The following is a 22,061-nucleotide window of genomic DNA, read 5'->3' on the forward strand; positions in this document are numbered from 1 at the left end:
CATTGCACGTTCCTTTTCTCTCTCAATCTTGAATTCAACCGAACATACTGATCAAGCTCTAAGAGCTCCCCCCTTTCTCCTTCTTGGAACTTTTGCAGATAGGAATCAGGAAACTGCCACGGGGTGAAATAGCAAATATACAAAATACAGACTGCCTGGAGGAAGCAGAAAAGCAGGTTTAATCAGGACAGCCAGGCAGCAGAGAGGAGGAAAGGAAAAGAAAGTAGCAGAACTTAGTGAGAATAAATTGTTTCAATTAGATGCCAGTTAATGGGAAACAAGGCTGATACTTAGAAGGAAAAGTGCAGTTATGGAGCAAGGGAAAAAATAGTCCAGCCTGAACATTTTAAACAAAATAGAGAGAAAGGGGGAGAAAGGCAGATACCGGTGAAGAGAATGCCACTATCCACTCAAGTTACTAAGGTCTGACAAGGCCTCAAGGAATATAGACTTGACTTTGCATGCTCAGAATTACTCTGAATCTTGCTTCTCGTCCAAGGTGAGGGCAACCTACATTAGCAAGCAAAGGGAGCTGGTTCTGGGGAACTCTTAGAAGCCTAGGCATTGTCAAGGTGGCTCCTACTGGAAGATGGAGCTTCTTCAAACTGTAAAAAGTCCACGTTGCCTTTTCTACATGAGGATTCTCAGATAAGTGGTAAAGGCTAAAGGCTTTTCCACCTTAAGATCATGGAACCCTCTTTATTCTGGGAGTTTACAAACCTTCCCGTGGATTGTTTTTCCTTTCTTCCTGCTGCAGTTAATCAGCATTTTCAGGAAGCCACTTAATTCCCAGGAGGGACCACATTTCTTCACATTTCTTTGGATGAATGACCTAGACTGCCCAGCCTGGATTGCAAGATAAAGATCTGTTTGCCCAGAGAGTGCCTCTCCTGCTGTTCTCTTCCTCTCTGCGTCTGTCTTGGGTCCATGTGACCATGTGACACACCAGACACCTGGCATTTCCCCAGGGCCAAAGCACCAACTGGTGTAAATGTGTTTGACTTCATGGCAGCAGACTCCTGGTTTCCTGCTGCCAAGGCTGCGTTTAACCTAAAGTTACCCTTAGGCAGGGCAGGGCGGGTTACTGGGGTATGAGTCAACCAGTGTAGCATCTACTTCTTTTTTACTCTTAAAGGTACAGTAACAGGGCATAGACAGTATGGTAGACCATAGAGATAAGTTCCAGGAAACTTTGAATCGCAGCCAAAAATCACCCAGACACAGTGCAATCAGATTCACTTCACTTTTATTATGAACAAACACAATTTCAGATCAGTACAACTAAGCTTCAGAGTTGATATTAATAGAAATTATTCCAAAATTATTCTTAGGTCACAAATAACTACTATCCCACATAAAAGGGGAAAAAATCCCACCCAATCAAGGAAAAGGTATCCTGTGTATTGTTTCCATGGCAATGAGTTTATGCATTCTCAAATTTTGTCTGGCTAGTTATCCACCACTTATCCAATGGATTTATTCAATCTCTCAGAGAGAATCATATCGATTAATGATAGCATCCGGGACGCATGGTTCATGGTGGACACAAGTTCACGGTGGATACTGCTACTATAAAAATACTCAGGACTTAAAAGAATTCCTCTGCTGAAGGATCCCAAGATGCTTTATAAAAAGCATCAGTCACGCCTCAAAACTGCCCTGTGAGGTAGGTCAGTATTATTATCCCATTTTAACAGAAGGAAAACTGAGGCACATTATAGTTAAGTGACTTGCCCAGGGTCACATAGCAAGTCAGTGGCACAGTGGTAGGAGAGGCCCTGGCCTTAACCACCCACGTAACATGGACATCTTGCTTTCTTTAACCTTTCACGCTGACCCATTTGAGCTATACTTACAGAGAATACACTCAGGATACTAGCAAACCAAGGAGAAAAAGTTTCCATTTTAAATGCTACAACCATCTTTTAATCTAAAAAATATTATAAATCAAATACATTCAAATTACTTCCACCCTCCATCAAATGTGGGCACTTAATAAAAACAGCCCTAAGAAAAGTTTCCAAAATGAAGCCCAGAAGGGAATCCTGCGAATAGCTATACTGATAATTCTCCAGCCAGGCCCCCTTTTCTACCAGCCACTTCTGTAGGGTTTCAGGTGCAAAGGAACTCCACGGAGGGAGCGAGGAGGGAGTGAGAGAGCAGGCTCATATGCTACACTGGTTAGAAAAGATGTAAGGCACCCAAAGAAGTTGTCAGCACACCCACAAAGCGAGGACTGTTAGAAATTCAGACTTGAGTTTCTGGATCATTAATGTGTCAACTGAACTCAGCTTTAGAATCTTGAAGAAAGTGTTCCTCACTCAGCAGACACCCCTCCACATCCACGTTCTTATGTACGGAGGGGCCTCAGCCTAAGGACCCTGTCCAGCCTTGTGTAGGGTCATGGTATGGATCAGATCCCTGGGACATGATTAGAATTGAAAGATAAACTGGTTTTTGGTCCAAAATTATAAAGCAGGCATCTGATAACCTGTGGAATTAAAATTACCCAATAGGCATTTCCAAGGGATAAGTCCACAAGTCAGCAGATCTGAACTACAGTGATCTTCCATTAGAGTCTTTTCTACTGCGAGGAACAGCTCAAAAGATAAGGATGCCTTTAGTCCAGGGAACCCCTGTAGCCTCTGTCTATTCAATTAATACAGGAAGAAAGGCCTTCTTCCCTTCCACCCTTGGGGCTCAACAGCACACAGAACATTTGATATTGTACACTTCCAATCTTTCATAGAGTAAAGCCAGGCTTTTGCATTGATGACTGAGGTACAGGGACAGGGGTAGTCCAAGGTTCTCAAAACACTGACTCTTTCTTAAGATCTCTTCTACACTACCGTTTGCCCTAGGCTGTGTGGTGGGGAATGCTGGTTAGTTTGCCGAACAGAGATGCTGTTCAGCAAAGTTCATGGCATCTCAGATCCCAAGTCTCGGCTTTGCAATACACCCTGGCTCCAGGGAACAGGGCCTCCTTTTGCGTGAGGCACTTTGGAACTTTCCTTTGCTTCTTGTGCTTCCCACTGAGGACTACGCTCCCTCCTCCTTCTACAAGCATTGCACTGTCCGCTGGGAGCACGGACTCGGGCTGGGCAGGCTTACTGAGCGAGCCGGGGGCATCTAGCCTGCTCTTGTGTTCTGATCCAGACAGAGGAGGCTAAAAACAAGCCCTTTTTTTGCTCCATGGCTGGCTCCCTGGCACAATACAAGCCTTTAGCCTGGCTGTGCCTCATGAGGGAGCGTGCCTGAGCCAGGGATATTTCTAGTAAGGTTTGCCAGCCTCCTCTTGAGTCATCAGCGTGGCAGGAGAGCACAGGGGTGTAGGTGGAGAGACTCTGGAGGCCAAGTGAAAGTGGCAGCTAACTCAACTTTATAAAGAGAAACAGTGGTTCAGTGACCCTGAGCATTCTGTCTGCAGGAGAGGGAGCTGCCTGGCGAGCAGTAACATCACTACCTCTGAACACATACAAAGGAGGTTTCCCGTCCAGAGAGAGAAGAAAACATCAGGGAGGAGACAGAACCGGTAGGAGAAAATGGACAGATAGGGTAGAGCCAGGAATCAAAACCCACGGTAGTTAAAGAGATTCCTACCTCGCCCCCTCCCCCCCAGGCAGTTCTATACTTTACGTGAAAAGTTAACTGAGAAGGAATGAGAGAGATGGTTCGACACTGCGGGGAGAAGTTTTGTAGTTTGTACTCATTCCAAGGAGAAACTGGAATTAATGGATGAACCTAACATTTAACTTGTTTGTATAACCGGCTTCCAAATCAGGACACCCAATGACTTACTCAGTAGTAACCTTCTGAATCCCCTGGCAATGTGTTCTCAGAGCCCTTCTTTTGTAAAGTTATCTCTTAGGAACTGCCAACAGATCCGGCCCTGAACCTCTCCATCTCCTGTCCAGCAGTGAGAGGAGAGCAGACAACCTACCTAATTTCTCCTCTTCTTCAAGCATCCCTCTTTCAGAGGGAAATACCCTAAGTGAATTACTTTAATGTTCCAAGCAGAGTGTGTATGTATATGTATTTTGATGTTGGACCCGACTCCACCTCTTAAAATCCTACCTTTTTTGGAAGACAGCTATGCTCACCACTATGCCACAAACATGTTCCTTTTTTGGATGTCTGGAAATGCTTCAGCCACCTTACTACCACGATGAGAACTGACTAATGGCCCGAAGATGGCAGAGCAGAAAGATGAAAGAATTTTGATGACTCCATTATCTGCTAGATTCACCAATTCTGGAAACAACCAACCTCAAGATTTCTTGTCATATGGAATAAGAAATCTTCCTGTTATAAAGAAAAAAAAATCCTTCCCCAGCAGAGATCACTTTTACTACAAACTAAATGCTGCTTCTTTATCCCCAACCTAACCTGCATTGGGACATTGAGATTTGCTTTTGTGTTCTAATATTGCTAGGCTCTATGGCCATTCCCTAGTCCGAGTCAGGAGAGAAAGGAGGCATGCTGTCTGGTGGGGCTCCAAGTCCTCACTAGGCAAGCAACCATGTGTCCGATTACAGCAGGAGCTTCTTGCCTTGTTTCCCACCTCACCCCATCTTTACTTCTCGATCATAACATGCACGCTAACTCTCTCCCCTGACAGTTTACCTGCTTTAGTAGCTTTCTGCCAAATAAAGTTCTTTTCCATTCCAACTTGCAAAAGCCTGAGCTGAAGATAATTAACAGGGGCCTTCTGAGAAGGTATGTTCTCATACCTCTAGCGTAAGCCACCCACCCTAAAGCTCAGGACAGCTCAAGGAAAGACTTATGTGGGGCAAAGACCACTAATTTTGGACTATAGAAAGGTTGTCTAGGCTTTGGAAGCTGGACACCCACCAATGAATGACCAGCTACTTGCCTGGGAGGCAATGAGCGAGGAGAGAAAGGAAGGTGATAAGAACAAAGCAAAGAAAAGGACAATGGACTAGAAGAGAGAGAAGATAAGAGAAGAAATAAGAATCTCAGCTTAGCATCATGAAGGCAGAGTTGTTGGCTTTCAATTTTAAAAGAATACTGTACTGAATGGGTTAGCGTCATCATCTTTAGCATCCTGGTAGCATTATTCAGTAGTTAACAAACAGAACATGAAACCTCTGCCCGGCCGGCTTCGGGAAAAGGAACCAAGGGACCCAAAACTCAGCCACTCTTGTAGCTTCCGTCTCCAGTTCTTTTAATCCTGGCCAAGACGGCAGCCTTGGATACTTTCTTCCGGTCGTAAGCCAGACCGAGGGCAGCCATGCAATCGATAAAGAAGGTGGTGAAGTTGATGTGCCAGCGGTACTCGCTGGCAGAGTAGTCATAGGGGAAGGTGTGGTGGTAGTTGTGGAAGCCCTCCCCTGGAACAAAAGCAAGGACAAGAGTTACGGAGCGGCGCGGTGCACTGCAGTCTTCTTGGTCTCGGCACGATGGGTACCTAGCAGGAGACCTCAAACCTAGCAGAAACTTGCTGCTGTTGAACAGATGAGCGAGTCCAGTCTCTTCGACTCTGAACCAGAGGGATCACCTTGGAGGCATCTTAAGAAATAACTGGGGAGACCTGGCCACCAAGCCTTTCTAGGAGCCTGTGTCAGAGGAGGACCAGCGATTCCTCCCAGAGGATAAGCCGACTAGAGAGAAATGGCTATGGGCTGGGGATGGATTTCAGGTAGGAAAGTTCACTAAGTATTGATGTGAGACCCTACAGGCTCTTGGGTGTATGTGCACGCGTCAGGGTAGGGAGAGGAGGGAGTCCCGAATGAAGGACTTTGGCCACACTTCTTAAAACGATGAGCGGGGGACCACACCTTCATCACTGCACTCATACCGCCTCTAAAGGGGGATGGTACTGATAGAACTGGGCAGTAACAGCCCAAAGTCAGGAGAAAAAGGGCCCAGCGCAGGGTCCCGCGTTCCCCAGCCACTACTGGTTCGGAATGGACTGCTCCAGCTTCTGGTTCTTTGCGCTTCGACCCTGGTGTGTGTGTGGGGGGGGGGGGGGGGGGAATGCTAATAATACAGAATTTCTCTGAGGGAGTAAGAATAAAAATGCTTAGATATTCCCCTCTAACCTCTGAGGTTCTGAGAGGAGCAGTTCACTTTGCTGGATTCAGGGAAAACAAAGACATTCTGGTGTCAGGAGAATTTCAGTAAGAGGTAAAGCTTTGGAAACTCCACAGACAGCAAGTCCTCCAACCCTTGGCGGGACTCTTCTTTCTGGTTCGTATTCAACAATGAACAATACTGACCCTTCTAAAGCTGGGGGAAAGCTGGATCAAGAATAGCTAATAAAAGAGCACGGTGAGCCCTTTGAAGATAAAAGAACCCCGGAGAGTAGTAATGATATTAATAACAAGCAAATGAAGGAAGTCCTACAGAGTAAATGACACCATCCAGGGCAAGTCGAGGTATGTCCTCTCCCTGTGACATCTGATTATTCAGTGTGAACTGAGTAGGAGGCTGGGATACCCACAAGGCCAAAGGTACTGACAGGATTACTAATTTCCATAAGTGGCTTTGTACCAAGGCTCCACAGAAGCACGAACCAGGCCTCTACTTATCAGATTTAAAACAGAATCAGATGCACAGAGCCGAGAGAGAAAAAGAAGAAGGTCCATGGATGGAAGAAGGACAAGACTTTGCAACTGGGGCAGCAAGATAGAGCCCAAGAAAGGCTCAAGGGAGGAGGTCAGCTCTGGCAGAGAGAAAATAAGCATGTGACAGCGGGGCAGGTAACTCAAGAAACAGATTAGAATGGCAGAGAAACAAGCTACAGGAGAACAAAGGTGGAGGTGATAAGGGAGGAGAGCAACAGGTAGCAGAGATGAATGGTAACTGAGACAAGGTAGACGTTGGCTGCCATTCTGAACTGATGCTCATAGAGAGGCTGGAATTGGGGAAGCTCACTATAGACCCTGTGGCAACCCAGGAATCTCATTCCAGAAACTTCTATTTCTATGAAAATCTGACTTACATAGCAGAGGTGACTGATTTCAAACACGGTTCAAAGTAAGAACAGGCACAATGGTAGAAGGTGAGATGCAAGAAAGTGCAAAAGAGAGAGGAAAGAATGCCTTAGTCCAAATAGTAGAGATGACTGGGGTTGAGAATCTAAAGGAAGATTTTAAAGAAAGAAAGCAAAGGTTAGGCCGTGGTGTGCAGACATGTGTGCACCAGTGAGGTTGCCTAGATACACTGGATGACCAATGGCTTTGATCACTGGTGAGAAAGAGGCCCCAGGGTCTGCTTAAGGAAAATAAATTCCAGGCCTTGGTCAAGGTCTATATTTAGTTGAAAACAGTGACAGAAAAAGAATGGAGACAGATGGTAGAAGACTGTTGTCTTAGGCTCTGGCTAGTGGGACTGGAATGATAGAAATAAATTCATGAGTAGTCAGCATTAGATCAGTGAGCAGGTACTTGTGAGCAACCTAACCGCTTTACTGGTGGTTCCGTAAGCCATGCTGTGGGGAAAGGCTGCTCCTAGCACCGAACAGAAGCGGGAGAGAGAAAATGAAAGGACAAGAGATAAGACTGATAGGTGGTCTTAAGGACCACAAACAAGTGCTTTGATGTCCTTCTATTGGCACCACCAAGCAATAGGGCATGGCATACACTTCAAATATGGCCTACCTGAATGTAGCAAGAAGAGAAAACAGAAGTTGACTGAATTAAATTATAAGGATTTATTCTACATTTTACTTTATTTTTTTTTAAAGAAGGAAGTTTTATTTTTTTTTCTTAAGATTTCATTTATTTATTTGTCAGAGAGAGATAGCACAAACAGGGGGAGCAGCAGGCAGAGTGAGAACCAGACTCCCTGCTGAGAAAGGGGCTTGATCCCGGTGACTGAGCCACGCAGGCACCCATATTCTACATCTTATATAGCATGTTTCTTTATTTCTTTTTTTTCTTTTTTTAAGATTTAAGATTCTTTCTTTTTTTTTTTTTTAAGATTTTGTTTATTTATTTGACAGAGAGACAGCCAACGAGAGAGGGAACACAAGCAGGGGGAGTGGCAGAGGAAGCAGCAGGCTCCGAGCAGAGCAGGGAGCTTGATGCGGGGCTTGATCCCAGGACCCTGGGATCACGCCCTGAGCCAAAGGCAGCTGCTTAACGACTGAGCCACCTGGTGTCCCTAAGATTTCTTTTTTTTGAGACAGAGAGAGAGCACGAGCACAGTGGGGAAGGACAGAGGGAGAGGGAGAGAGAATCCCAAGCAGACTCCTCAGTGAGCTCAGAGCCCGACATGGGGCTGGGTCTTACAACCCCAAGGTCATGACCCCAGCCGAAACCAAGAGTTGGACCCCTAACCAACTGCAAGTTCAGGTGCGCCTATACAGCACATTTAAATATAAAACCCTAGGCTCGCTGCCCACCCAGATGATCCTGTGGTCCCATGTATGCACTCCCTGCCCCGAGCAAGACTTGCAGTCTGGCCCAAGAGGTGACCGGAAAAAGGAACACCCAAAGGGGTTTATCATACATAGCATTTGCGAAGGTTCTGGAACCCGACATCAAGCGCACTGTTGCTTTTTACTCTTTCCTGTTGCCCAACTCCGCGGTTTTCTTATCTAGCATCCCTTAGTTTTGTAGTGAAAACCTGACAGAAAGAAGTCCTAAGACAGGTTCATCCGGTTTTTCTGGCTCCTGGCCTAATACCGACCCTGCAGACCACTAGAAAGGGTCCTACTGGGGACTGTCGACTTACCTGCAGCGCCCAGGGAAACCAGGATATTCTCTCGGGGGTTAATGTTCTTGTCATAAGGGCGATATCCGTAGAGGTGGGCAGCACTGTTCACCAGCCACGTGGCATTGAGCACAAGGGCGTAACGCAAGAAAGTGGCGACGTACAAGCTGTGTTGAAAAGTCTCACCCCAGAAATACCAGGGCACCAGGGTGGGCAGAATGAAGCACATCAGCAGGATGCCGGGTTTGTAGTACCTACGTTGAGAGACCAGACGCCGAGTCAAAGAAGAAAGGAGGGCTCGTGGACCCGCCCGATTTTCCTCTGCCACTGGTGGGGCTGTCTCTTTCCTTCTACTTGAGTACCATGGAGCCCAAGGCAGAGCAAGAGGCAATGAGGTGGGGAAATCTTCTGAGAATGTCTCAGTTTTTAGAAAATGAGGTAAATAGGGGTTAATTGACTTTTCTAGGATCATACAGGTAGGAAGCGGTGGAGCGACGATTAGGTTTGTCTCAAGCCTCTGGATCCATTGTTCTTTCTGACTATAGCATAATACCATCTTGGTAAAATAGGTGAGGTCCAGATTACCAACTCATAAACTGAGTTCTCCTTCCCAGGCTGTTTTTCCCTTCTGCCTTTAGGCTCCCTTCTCTATCCTGTCCATGTTTTAGCAGAGTCTAGGGTTCGAGCCTTGCCCCCAGGTCCTGCTAGCCACCCCTAAATCGTTCCTCTTATTCCTCAGAGAGGCAGAGTGTCCTTGATGTGCACAGGCCCTCTGGAGGCCCCAGGCCGTTCTTCACTGTCTCAAATGCAGACCGTACCACTGACATTCCGAGGGAATGGATCTCCTGCTTCTCTTCAGCAGCTAAGTCTTATACTCTTCTATCAGTATTCCCTGCATCACATTTTCGGTTCCTGCTGCTGCTTCCCTAGCACCGATCCCCGTTAGCTCCTAACTTGTGTCCCTGCTTCTCACCTCCTTGACTCAATGGTTTTTTTCAACCATCCTCAGAGTGACCTTTCTAAAGCACACCTCCAGTTATGCCACATTCCTGCTCAAAAAACTTGTAATGCTTTGGCACTGCCTATTGAATTAAATCCTCAATCAGTTTTGTAGGCTCTACAAGAATAGCATCGGCCTCTTTCTGGCCTTACTTCCACCACACCCTACGCTTCAAGCAAGAGGCCTTTGTTGCCGGAATGTGCTTTCATGTTCTTTCTGTTTGTACTCTCCCTCCCCGCACACACCTGTGAAAATCTCTATCCATCAGTGGATTCCAAAGCTCCCTTCTTTGTAAACCCTTCCCCGATGTCCCCCACTACACTATCTCCCTTTCCTTTGTGCCTCTCATTGGTAAAGAAAATATCTCACCACGTATCACAGTTATTCAGATCCTTGGTTTTCCCTCTGCTTCCCAATAGGCTACAAACTCCTTGAAGGTAAGGATTGTGACACATTTGTCTTTGTAACTGTGTCTGTCCTAGGCCAGTAAGTGTTTGTTGAATCTAATCGGTTTAATTAAGAGAGCTCTGAGAGGAAGAACAATAGTCCACGGCCACGGACCTGCGGGCTATTAACTATTAGGGTTTTAAATTTAATTTGGAACATGCAAACCCAGTAAATTTCTCAGCTTAAGCTTATAAGCTCTAGGAGAAAAAAGGGGGTTCCCCAAACACTAGTTGCCCAGCTCTGTTATTGCTTCACTCACCTTCTCTGGAACATCACCAGCTTCTCAGCTTTTAGATCAGACAAGTCTAGCAAACCACCCTTCTCTTTGACGGCTGGGTGTTTGCGTACAAGCAGCCAACCCACGTGAGAGAAGAAAAAGCCACGCCGGGAGTTGTGAGGGTCAGCATCTGTTTCTGAAAACTTGTGGTGGGCACGGTGATCTCGGGCCCATTCATACACGTCGTTCTGGAAGGACAGAGAAGAGGAATGTAGGCCCGGCCGGAGACACCCTCTTAGGGGAATTCCAATGGATAGGCAACTCCAAGAGCCCCTGGCTCTCAGCCCAACCTCACAAAATACCCCGGAGTCGGGGTACCAAAGGAGTCATGCAGTTGCCCCCTCTGCTCCTCCAACTTGCCACGAAGCTAAATGGAAAAGCAGTTTAAAGTCCCAGAACACATGAGTAGGACGAGCTTCTTGAAGGTTATACAGTGGGCAGAATGGAGGAGGAGGTGAAGGAGGAGATCATACAGGGCTCAGAGTGTCAGAAAAGCACAGTGCCATTCTTCAAGCAAGAACAAATGTTGGAAAAGGTCGTCATGGGGTGCCAGACCCCTGGGCACGGAGAACCCGAGCCGGGCAGCCTTGCGTCCCAAGTCCTGGTTGGTGGGCGAAGCCTTAGGGAGCCCCACTCTGGTGCCTTGCATAGCGATCATGGCCAGGCACAGAAATTGGGATCTTGACCACATTTCCAAATGACCTCTGGGCTCCTTTGGGATTCTTTTAATCCCTTGAAGGAGGTGCCAAATCTCTTCCTTTGCCCCACAACGGCAACATCAGGAGCCCTCAAGGCATAAAGTGCTGTGACGGAGAGGATTATGTGACTGTGCCAAGTACCTGGGACACTGCCACGAAGAAGGGGATCAATTTGATTTCTTTCCTTTTTCCTCTTGCTCCCAGCTATGCCCACACCACAGACCAACTTTGGTCCCTTGCTATCCCTTAATAACCAGGAGTTCCCTTCTCCCAATTCCCTGCATTCTATCTCTGCTGTAACTTTCTGCCTCAACAAAACTCCATACTTGACTTAGCCAGCCTGGCAGCCCAAGACAAGACCATAATGTCGGTCTACCTAAATTCTGAGTGACGCCATTTCCTCATGTGTAAAATGGGGGTCATAGTACCTACCTTCTAAGATTGTTGTGAGGATTTAATGAGGTAATTTATGTCAAGGGCTTAGGATAGTCAGGCACATAGGGCTATAGAACTATTTGCTCTTCTACCTCAGAACACAGAGTTCAATAGTCTATGAAACATCAACCTCAATCCTGTTGTGGTGGAATCCTAAGCTTTTCGCCTGAAATAGTGAATTTATCGTCCAGCCTCTGCCCAGGAAACCAGGGTCAGTTCTTGGGTTATGCACCATGACCCCTTACAATAAAGGACCACAATGGCCAAGACTGGTGTGGTAACAGAGGGACCTCAGGATCAAAAAAGCCATCCCATGACACTGAGACTGTTACCTATGTATCTCCTACTTCCCTTTTCCAGTGTGGACTTAGGGACTGGGGCTGCACTTGAGGGGACCTAAGGGGAGAGGAAAGTCAAGTGCTGTCTAGGTGTGGCTCCTCTCTCGGCACTGAGCTTCTCCATTCTGCCCCCGGACCATCAAAAGAGTGGAGAGGCAAGGAGCTGAGCAAAGCCAGCTTCTCACCTGGAATGCCATCGTGTTGGCAATGATCAGGAAGAGCCTCAGGGGCAGCCGAGCTTTGTAAGTCCGGTGACTCCACAGGCGATGAGCTCCTGCTGTTATGCCCACAGCACTGATCAGGTAGTAGAGGAATCCTGCCAGGGGAAGTCAATGTGGGTAGTCACTATTCTGGGAAGGCATTCACATGATGTTCTCCCGTCTGAGTCTGTGTTCTTCAGGCTTTGGGTGAGGATTTGTTTCACCCTGAACTCCGGGGATGCCTTGGTCTCCTCTGTCCCTTCACTTTTACCCCTTGAAAAATACCATCGCCTCCCATCCTCTGGAATTAGCTGAGTCTCAGGCACTTGAGAGAGGCTGGGCAGAGAAGAGGGCTCTTCTGACCCAGCTACTTGTCGTTCTCCGTCATGAGGGACATTGTCCCCGGTCCTATCTCCTTTGACCTTCAGCTAACCTTTTCCAAAGTTTTAAGGACCATAGACTACTCCTGCGAAGTTCAGGACCCATAAGCAAGGGTGGTATTAAACTATTTGAAAGCTAGTATGGTCTGAGCACTGACCAATTCAAGGGACCATGGGCTCCTGGGGACACTCACAGGGCTCGGAACTATGGCTATTCACCAATTGTACGAGAGCATTTAAATATTCTAGCAGGCAGTGCAGTGCTATCAGGGCAAAATCTGCCCTGTACCTAAGTCATATCTGCACAGTATCTTAAGCATTGCCAAGGAGTTTATCTTCTCTGATGCACTGAATACCTTGAATGGGGTTTAACATCCTCACTTTGCAGTCGAAGGAATACACGCTGAGAGGTTAAGTGTTTATCTATGGTCACATGGCTGGCAAGAGATGGAGCCATGGTTTGAAATCAAGTTTTCTGTCAACAAGCACTCTTTGTTCCTGCTGTCCCGTCCACCTCCCCAAGATACGCACATGGTTCCTGCGTGTCTCCTTTGCCCACGCCTCGGTCAGCCCACACTCCCTCTCGCGAGGCTAATTCTAGAGAGTGGCGGGATATCCTCCAAGGGTTCCGTGAAACACCCCAACACTGTCCTGCCTCACCTTTCCTGGTGGCCTACAGGATCTAATCTCTCAATGATACAGATATATAGTCTCTAACTGGGAAGTGAGTTTCTGGGTATACCCGTCCTCCTCTGTTGTCTCTAGCAGACAGAGCCTGAGGCCTTGGTAGAGCGGTGACTGTTGACAATGTTTCATTCCTAGGGAAGCAGCTAGAAACAATGGATCTTCAGTGGCCACAGAACTTAGTTGCAGTCAGAGACACTGCACATTGTCACAAATTGTCCTGTGTTCTTCTCCAGCCATAGATACCAGTTTCCTAAACACGCCCCCCCTCCCCTAACCCTATCTTCCTCCACGCTCTCTTATTCCTCCTCCAGGATCGGGAGAACCATGGAGCCAGAGTCTGTCCCAGTGAAAGTTCTACCCGTAGTCCCTCTGAGCTGGCATTAGGGCCTCAGGTGATTTGCTGGCCTTAAGCCATGTGCTGACTTCTTTCCAGATATAGTATCTGCCTGCAGCTGCACCTGGAAAAGTGACAGTTGAGCCACAGCCCCCCAAACACGAAGGAGGAAGAAAAATGGCTTTGGGCATGAAAGCAGAAGCACTCAGCTCAGAACCAAGGAAGCTCCTAGGGTTGTTTCATGCCACAGAGGAACCTGGCAAGTTGACTCAGAAAGCACATAAGATCCTAGGGTTACCAGGGGCATTGGGAAAAGAGCCCATGCACTCTGGTGCCTTTTTCTATCAACCTCTAAAGCCTGTCTAATAGAAGACCTCACGCCAGCTGGAGATTCACATCTCTATTAATGTCCAAACTGTCGGCCTAAGTCAAGTCTCCTAGTTCTGGCTCTAAGAAAGAGACTTGAGAAGTTTTACCCCTTGGCCCTCAGTGTTGTCAGAGATCTCTCTTCAAGCCCTCCCCCTAAGGGCTCTTCTGAGAGGCTCTCAAAATTGCTCAGAGTCATGAGAAATATTGGAATCACAACCAGTCGCTAATTTAACACTGTCCTTAGGGATAAAACAAGAAAAGTGAAGCCAAGCTCCTAAACTCTGAAGGTGGACCTCTGACCCTCCCCTCGCCCCTCTTGTTCCTTAACACAGACAAGTTCCGATTTCCCTTCATCTAGCTGGTCATTCTGTTAGCTAAGTCATCCACCACATGGCCCAGGAATAGGAAAAAAGTCACCATCCAGTCCCCCTGGGCCATGTTTCTCTGTCCAAGGCATGGTACACAGCCACAGGCTGGGCACCAAAAAGCTAGCAGGTGCAGCCTAGGTTTGGGGATCGCCCTCTGCCCCCTGCCCCCTGCCCCAGCAGCCAAGGGTGAGGAGCGATCAGAGGCAGTGTGGCCAAGCTCTGGGCTTCACAAGGCCTACAGGGCGTCCTGAGGCCGGAAGGGGCTTGTAGGTGACAAAAACTACTTGTGAAGACTCCTCTACTGGGGAGAAGGGGTGGAGAGAGGAATCCAGGGTCTCCCTGGGGGGGGGGGGGGTTCCTGTCCCTCCTCTTGACCTCGCCGGCTACAGCTGAAGTTGTGCTGGCTTCTCAGAAGGGCAGAGAACATGCATCCCCCTCCCCTCCCAAATACAAGAGCCCTTCCCGGTCTGCAGATGAACTGATTTCCTGAGCCCGGCCAGCCCCAGCAACCGCACACATATACTCTAAGGAGAACTACCTTCCTAATCCTAAAAAAAATACCTGGAAAAATTGAGATCCTAAAGGGAAGGGATCTACCCAGCCACATTTCTCTATCTGTGGCACTGAGAGGATTTCCCTACCGACTTTAGACGAAAGACGTCCTGGGACAACCAGCCACAGCTTGGCCTACCAGCCCTTCCACACAACTGTCCTCCAAGAGTGTAGCTGTCGGCAAGCACCCCATACCCAAGACTGCTCTGGAAACCCTAAAGTGGTTATTTGGAGGGGAATCCTGGCTCAGCATCCTCAGAGAGGGCCAACGCAGAGCCCCTGGGACACTGGAGCTCTCTGCTCCCCCTTTCCCCTTCCCAAGTCAGGCTTTGGGCAGTGGAGGTGAAAATGCCTGCAAAGCACATGTGTGTGTCCAGGGGGAAGGGCCCTGCCATCAGCCCTTACCCAGGCATCCCCGAAAGAGCTGAGCTAAGGGCAGGTTAGGGATAAACTGGAAACTGTCTCCCTCACTGCAGCAGCCTCGAGGCTGGGGCTGCTCAGGGCTCTCTTCTCTGGCCTGGCCTGGCTGTCCCTGGCAAGGGGCGGGGGGGTGGGGGGGACTTCATGACATTAGGAGACAGGGGCTGGAGCAGGCTAGATGGGAATAGGAAATGCTTCCTCAACCTCATTTCATTCCCAGAACATGTTTGTTCATTTGGTGGCATGTATAGTTCCCTGGAGACTTACATGGAGTCACAGAGTAACACATCTGTGTAACCTGGGTTATACAGGAGCCTTCTTCGTCCATTTGTTTAACAAAGGAGCCTGGCTGGGCCAAGGACCAGGGCAAAAGAATTTTGTGGATAACCTCTTCTCTGTTCCTTCCTCTTTTGCTAACTCTTGTCCTGGGCAGTCTCTCTTGCTATGACTGTGCTCAGCATATCCCCCCTAAAGCTGCTGCTCCAGTTGCATGTTCCCATGCCTCCCAGGTCATGGCCTTGATTCTTTTGTGGTTGGCGGGGCTGGGACAGGCAGCCAAGCAAACGACTTGAAACAGGGAAAGCTGACTCTCTGGCACAGGTCTACTCACTTCAAGGCCTGCGGCACATGGTCTCAGGACTCCCTGCCCAACACCCACACTGAAGGACCCCCAGAACTGTCACTCCTGCATCCCGATCCCCCTAGACTCCATTTGCAACCCACCACTGTCAGGTCACCAAGAGATGTGGCTGGGAAAACTGGGCCTGGAAGAGCTGTTGCCTCTGCTCTATGCAAGATCCTACCTTATTAAAGGAGTAGGGAGAACCAGGGGTACTGGCTCAGAAGCACAAGGGAATCTCTTACCCCAGAGACAGGTGTAGATCTTGCAGGTGGGAATCAACGTGATCCCATACAGGGCGCCCAAGTGTAGCAGAGACATAAGGATGATGTTTCTCCAAACATATACAACCTTGGGCTTTGGGCCCTCTGGATCCTTGTAGCTTGGGTCATAGATGTCATCTTTCATTTCAGGGCGGATGTCTTCTTCCAAGTATAGAGAAGGCTTCTCCAACTTGCCTCCTCCATTCTGCAGGATCCTGGAGGGAGGCGCTGTGATGGTGGTGGTGGTTGTGTAGGAGCTAGAGATCTGGAGCGGAGAGGAAGCAGAGTCAGGAGAGGAGAGGATACGTGCAGTAGCCCTGGCCACCTCACTCTCCAGTCAAGCTGGGGGAAGGGTGAAGTACAGACACAGACCCTGCCCCCAAAGCCCGCGGTAACTGAGAGCCCATCTACCCCTGATGGGAGGGAGGAAAGTTCCCAGGAACTGTGCAGATAGGTTGTGGAGGGTGGTGGAACCTCCCGGTGAAGGTGCAGTAGGAAGGAGGAGTAAAACACTCACACCCCTAAGAACACACAAAGGAAAACCCGCGTGCACACAGACGTAAAAGTACGACTGGATTTTTCTTTAAACCTTAAGAAACAAAAGTTGGGGAATAAAGTCCTCAAATTACAATCCACATTCCCAAAAGACCGAAAGCAGTACAACTCGCAAAAGATGGCTAATAGTCCGCGGAGATCTCAACGCTCTCGTCCACCCAACGCCTGCGAACCCGCAGTCTGGGGCAATTGCTTGGAGCTCACCTCCTCTTGCAGCAAGTGGGCCGGCATCTGGGCTCTCTGATGCTGGGATCACTTGCCCGCGGCTGAGACTGCAGAGAGCACTTCGGGACAGCCCGCACCCAGGGTAGACTTCGGTTACCGAGCCGGCTTTTGCGCGGTGACCCGCGGCGCTGCTCCCGGAACCTCCTCTGCGCGGTGCGCGCTAGATCGGGGTCGGGCTCCGATCTGCAGTACCTGGATCTACCCAGGCTGGGGATTTAAAGGCTAGAGGCGGCAATGGATGACCGAGTCCCGTATTTCCTCAGACCCCTTTTATTCGCTGCCAACAAGGGGCAAAGTGCGCAGAGTCGGCTCGCCGTGGGAGACCCGCCTGGGCGGGAGAGGGGAGGAGACTGAGCTGAGGCTTGCTGCGGGCTGGAGACGCACAAACAGGATGCTGCAGACACACCGCGGCTCCGCAGCCGCAGCCCCAGCCCCTGCCCCTGCCCCTGGGGAAATGCTAATGGGCTTCTGTAGAATCTGGCGCGTCATTGGCCGAAGGGAATTTGGTGCCACCTCGTCCAGCCGTTGCCATTGGCTCGGCGCAATCTGCTGTTCCCTCAGCCGCGAGCCTCTCGCTCCCCCTCCCCTCTCTTTCTCCTTCTCGGCTTCGCTTCCACGGGCCGCTGGGCCTGTGCCCGGCATCCCGCGGCCTCGGAGGCGCTCGGGAGCTTTCCCTCCGCGCGCGGGAGAGGACCGGGGCCGGGAGTGGGGAGCGGGGGGTAGTCACCCGCCCGGGACTGCCCCCCCCCCACTCGGCGGCCGGATGGGCCCGGGGGAAGTCTCCCCGGCAACAGCGGGGAAGCCCCGGGCCCGAGCACGTCGCGCGGCTCGCTGCCGCCTTCCCGCTCCCAGAGACGCGTGGGAGGGCAGACGTGGCTTCGGAACCGGGGTCCGGAGCCGAGGGGGCCGCCGGGGTCCCGCCTGGCTCCCCAGCGGGCGCGGGGCCGGGGTCCGCTACGGAACAATGGCCCCGCCGCGCTAACCGGAGCCCTCGCAGCTCGCGGGTCTCGGGGCCCGCGGGCCGGCGATCGGCACACGCACGCACATCCACGTGTGTGTGCGCGTGTGTGGACCTGCACGCGCGCACGGCGTTGTGCCACTGGGCGCGCCCAGCAGGGGACAGTCACCGCCAGGCACCGCGCGGCGGGGGGGTGGGATCCCATCCCTATGCCCACGCGTCCGGGACGTGTGCGGGAGGTTCTGGGGACTGTTCAGAGGGCCAGCTGTCATTTGGGGATCGCCTTCCAGGAAAAAGGCAGGAAGCGCAGGCATGTGCTTTCACACGGACGCAGGCCAGAGGACTGACTGGTGCGGGCAGCACAAATACCGAACAGGTATCGCATTTTTACCACAAGCCAAGTCACAAGGATTGATTGATTTCATCCTGACAGCGACCCCAGGAGGTGGGGTGACTGTTGTGACCTTTTAAAGATGAGGAAAGTGAGATTCTGAGCGACTGAGGCACTTGTCTCTGGTCCCAGCAGCCAGGCAGGAGCCGAGCCCTCAAGTGTGATGCTAGAGCCCAAAGTTAAAGTCCCTTCCCAGAATCCTGGGTCCCTGAGATGTTCTGACCTCACTGACCTGGCCCTCATGCCGCCTGTCTTTCTGGGCCTGTGGTGCCTTCCCATGAGAGTAAGCTCAGAACCAGACAGGGCATGCATTCTCCCAGCCTCCTTCCACACCCAGGCCTCCCCAGATACTCTCCCGGGATCCCTCCTCTGAGAAGAGGAGGAAAGGAGTTCTGTTTCAACGATTGGCTTCTCAGGAAGAGAGGCACCTGGGATTGCCTGGGAGGAGGCCTAAGGAGCTCCTCTGTGGGCCATTGGTCTGAGGGTCAGGCCAGCTCCCTGGCCAGTCCCTAGCACCTCCGTTCCGGTCCTGGCTCCCTGGCCAGTGCAAAAGTCTTGAATGAGCCTAGGTGTTTCAGTTATGGACAGCTGGTCTTGTCAAAGTTCGGGAGTGCTGGGCGTAGGGAAGGAGTCTGTGCACGTGCTACTCCTCTTCAGGCTTGCTCTGCACTGTCTCTTTACTTCATTCCCCTACCAACCACAGCGTTACTCTTCAAGGGAGAAGATCCAGAGTTTCTTGAGGGCTGGACCCTTAACTGTGCATGAAGGTGGCTCTACCATGGAGACCAGCTTTCCTTCCTAAGTGCCTAAGCGCAGCTGACCTTGTTTCATCCGGACCCTGGACCTCTGCTGGCATTATTACTTAGTGCAGGAGCTAGATCGTTCATTTTCTGCCAGAGAAAGAAAGGGAAGGCCTGCCAAGACAAATGTAGAACTGGAGTATTGTATTTCTCTCTAATGACAAGATGCTGCCCTGTGGGGGAAACTTTGGCAATCTAGGGAAGGTCTGGATTCCGGAGAGAGTTTCAGGGAGAAATGGTCAGAGTCCATGTCGTTGTTGATAATATGATAGAAAGGTGACCTCTGGTTCTCTAGCTGGGGCTTCCTCACTGAAGTTCATCTGGGGCATATCACATGGTATTGACCGTGTCACCCAGGATGTTAAAATTCAGTAACTTGTGGGATGCCTGGGTGGCGTATTCGGTTAAGCTCGACTCTTGGTTTCAGCGCAAGTTCTGATCTCGGGTTGTGAGATCCAGCTCCCTGTTGGGCCCAGTTTGGAGTCTGCTTGAGATTCTCTCTCCCTCTGCCCCTCCCACTCATGTTCTCTCTCTCTCAAATAAATAAAAGATGAATAAATAATAAAGATAAATAATTTTTTTTATAATTGGGGCACCTGAGCGGCTCAGTCGGTTAAGTGTCTGCCTTTGGCTCAGGTCATTTTCTCAGGGTCCTGGGATGGAGCCCCACATCGGGCTCCCTGCTCAGAGGGGAGCCTGCTTGTGCCTCTGCCTGTCCCAAACCAACCCCCCTACTCATGCTAACGTGCACTCTCTCTCTCTCAAATAAATAAATAAAATCTTAAAAGACACAAAACAAAACAGGAAGTCACACATAATGGTCTGCCTGTTCTTCAGCCTTTCTCAAGTGTTCTTCGTCTGGTTTGTATAGGCACAGAATTGTTCATGTTCAGAACCCAGTTCGGAATGCAATCTGTGTTTGCAAAAGTCCTTGATTCCCTCCTGTTTCTCTGGGTATTCTGGTACTCTGAGCCTGGAAATCCTGAGGTTCTCTTAACCAGCACAGCCTGGTAATATATGGATCCAGAGAAGTGTTTTTGGTTGTTGTTGTGTTTTTTTTTTAAGATTTATTTATATACTTGAGAGAGTATGAGCAAGGAGAGAGGCAGAGGGAGAAGGAGAGAATCCTCAAGCAGACTCCCCACTGAGCAGGGAGCCCGACATGGGGCTCCATCCCAGGACCCTGAGATCATGACCTGAGCTGAAATCAAGAGTCAGACACTCACCTGACTGAGCCACCCAGGTGCCCCTGGGCCCAGAGAAGTATTTCAATGCAGCAATGTGTCAGCATTACAATTGTCCTTCAGACACACCCTTGGGAAAATGTCACTACTTTTGACATAAACCTGATGAGAACACAATTTAGAATTAAATGATAGTTCAACCACCACTCCATTTTCCTTTGCCAGCAGAAGAATTTAGAGGTGTTTCAACTGGAAAAGAGAAGGAAAAAAAAAGCTACCTCAAGTTAATCATCGGAGAATATTTTTATTCTATTTCCCTAACTGGGAACTTGTTTCTCCTTGGAGCAAAGAGCACATGCACTCGTAAGGCACTGGTTACACAGTGGCTCTCAAATAACAATGATCAAGCCAACACACCGACTTGGATTCTCAGCTTATTTCTTGGTCAAGAGGCTTTAACAGCAAAAGAAATAAATTGTCCCAACAGTTATGACAGCAAAACATCAACAGCCTTTATATACAAAGGGCTCATACAGACTGATAAACTTCACTGAAATTCAGAATGATAAAGGAGGGAAGGAACTGAATTGGCACTTCATTAGGGAACACAAATGCAAACAAATACTTGGAAATTGTTAAACTTCACTAATCGTTCAATATAAAATAATAATGATATGTATTCATCAGTACCAAAGACTTGAGAATATTCAATATTATTGGGGAGGATGAGATGTGGTAAGCATTCTCTTAGATGCTGGTAGGAGGATAAATTGATTCACCCATACTTATCACAGTATATGGGCTGCCAGAGTGGCTCACTCAGTTCGGTGACCAACTCTTGGTTTCTGCTCAGGTCCTGATCTCGGGTCATGAGAATGAGCCCCCGCATCAGGTCCCAAGTCAGGCTTCACGCTGGGTTTGGAGCCTGCTTGAGATTGTCTCTCTCCCTCTGCCTCTCCCTGCTCCTGCTCTTTCTTTCTCTATAACTCTTTTAAAAAACTTACAAAATGTAATATTACAAAAACTGGTTGGGACGCCGGGGTGTCTCAGTCAGTTGAGCGGCCTCTCTTGGTTTTGGCTCAGGCCATGACCTCAGGGTTGTAAGATCAAGCCCAGCCTTGGGCTCCACACTCAATGGGGAGTCTGCTTGAGGTTCTCTCCCTCTGCCCCTTGCCCTGCTTGTGGGCTGTCTCTCAAATAAATAAATCTTTTTAAAAATATTACAAAAACTGTGAATGATGCTGTAGCTTTATGCAGCCAACACCAATAAAAATATTGTGTAAGAAGCATTTTTTAAGAGATTTTATTTATTTATTTGAGAGAGAGAGCACATGCACACGAGTGGGGGGCGGTGGGAGAGGGAGATGGAGAAGCAGACTCCCTGCTGAGCAGGGAGCCTGATGTGGGGCTCCATCCCAGGACCCTGGGATCAGGACCTGAGCCAAAGTTAGACGCTTAGCCACCTGAGCCACCCAGAAACCCCAAGAAGCACTTCGAAGACAGGGCAACATGTTCATGCTATAATGTTAATGAGGGAGGAAAAAACATATATTTATGTGATCTCAACTATGTAAAACATTAGGTTTTTTTTAAGATTTTATTTATGTATTTGTCAGAGAGGGAGAGAGAGAGAGAGAGAGCACACAAGCAGTGAGAACTGCAGGCAGGGGGAGAAGCTGGCTCTCCGCTGAGCAGGGAGCCCAATGCAGGGCTCAATCCCAGGATCCTGGGAGCATGACCTAAGCCAAAGGCAGCTCTTTAACTGACTGAGCCACCCAGGCACTGCTGTAAAACATTATTTTAGAAAGGAGGAAAAAATGTTAGGCTGAGATCCTGGTTCTGAAATTCACTGAGACGCCTGGTAACCTTCGGCAATTTACTT

The 22,061-nt window shown here is 49.3% G+C and overlaps 2 protein-coding genes across 3 annotated transcripts in view; one reads left to right on the forward strand and one right to left on the reverse strand.

Moving 5' to 3' along the window:
• PKD2L1 (polycystin 2 like 1, transient receptor potential cation channel) overlaps positions 1–22,061 on the forward strand; it is a 128,539-nt gene that overhangs the window by 56,369 nt on the left and 50,109 nt on the right. The gene's annotated exons all lie outside the window — the stretch shown is intronic.
• SCD (stearoyl-CoA desaturase) lies at positions 1,230–17,481 on the reverse strand. The gene is made up of 6 exons (XM_026493890.3): positions 16,826–17,481; positions 16,049–16,331; positions 12,060–12,190; positions 10,386–10,591; positions 8,701–8,933; positions 1,230–5,351 (listed from the first exon to the last, which is right to left on the reverse strand). Exons 1-6 carry the CDS (start codon positions 16,850–16,852, stop codon positions 5,152–5,154), a joined length of 1,080 nt encoding a protein of 359 aa, XP_026349675.1. The 5' UTR covers positions 16,853–17,481; the 3' UTR covers positions 1,230–5,151.

The sequence above is a fragment of the Ursus arctos genome, unplaced genomic scaffold (assembly GCF_023065955.2).
Source record: "Ursus arctos isolate Adak ecotype North America unplaced genomic scaffold, UrsArc2.0 scaffold_7, whole genome shotgun sequence".
In the NCBI taxonomy this organism is placed as follows: domain Eukaryota; kingdom Metazoa; phylum Chordata; class Mammalia; order Carnivora; family Ursidae; genus Ursus; species Ursus arctos.

Excerpts from the sequence above, each read along its gene's own strand:
- SCD (XM_026493890.3), bottom strand. The coding sequence starts at position 16,852 with ATGCCGGCCCACTTGCTGCAAGAGGAG. Across the intron at positions 16,332-16,825 it reads CCCACTTGCTGCAAGAGGAG|ATCTCTAGCTCCTACACAAC; the intron begins GTGAGCTCCAAG and ends TCTCCGCTCCAG. Across the intron at positions 10,592-12,059 it reads CCAACACGATGGCATTCCAG|AACGACGTGTATGAATGGGC; the intron begins GTGAGAAGCTGG and ends CTGTCCTTCCAG.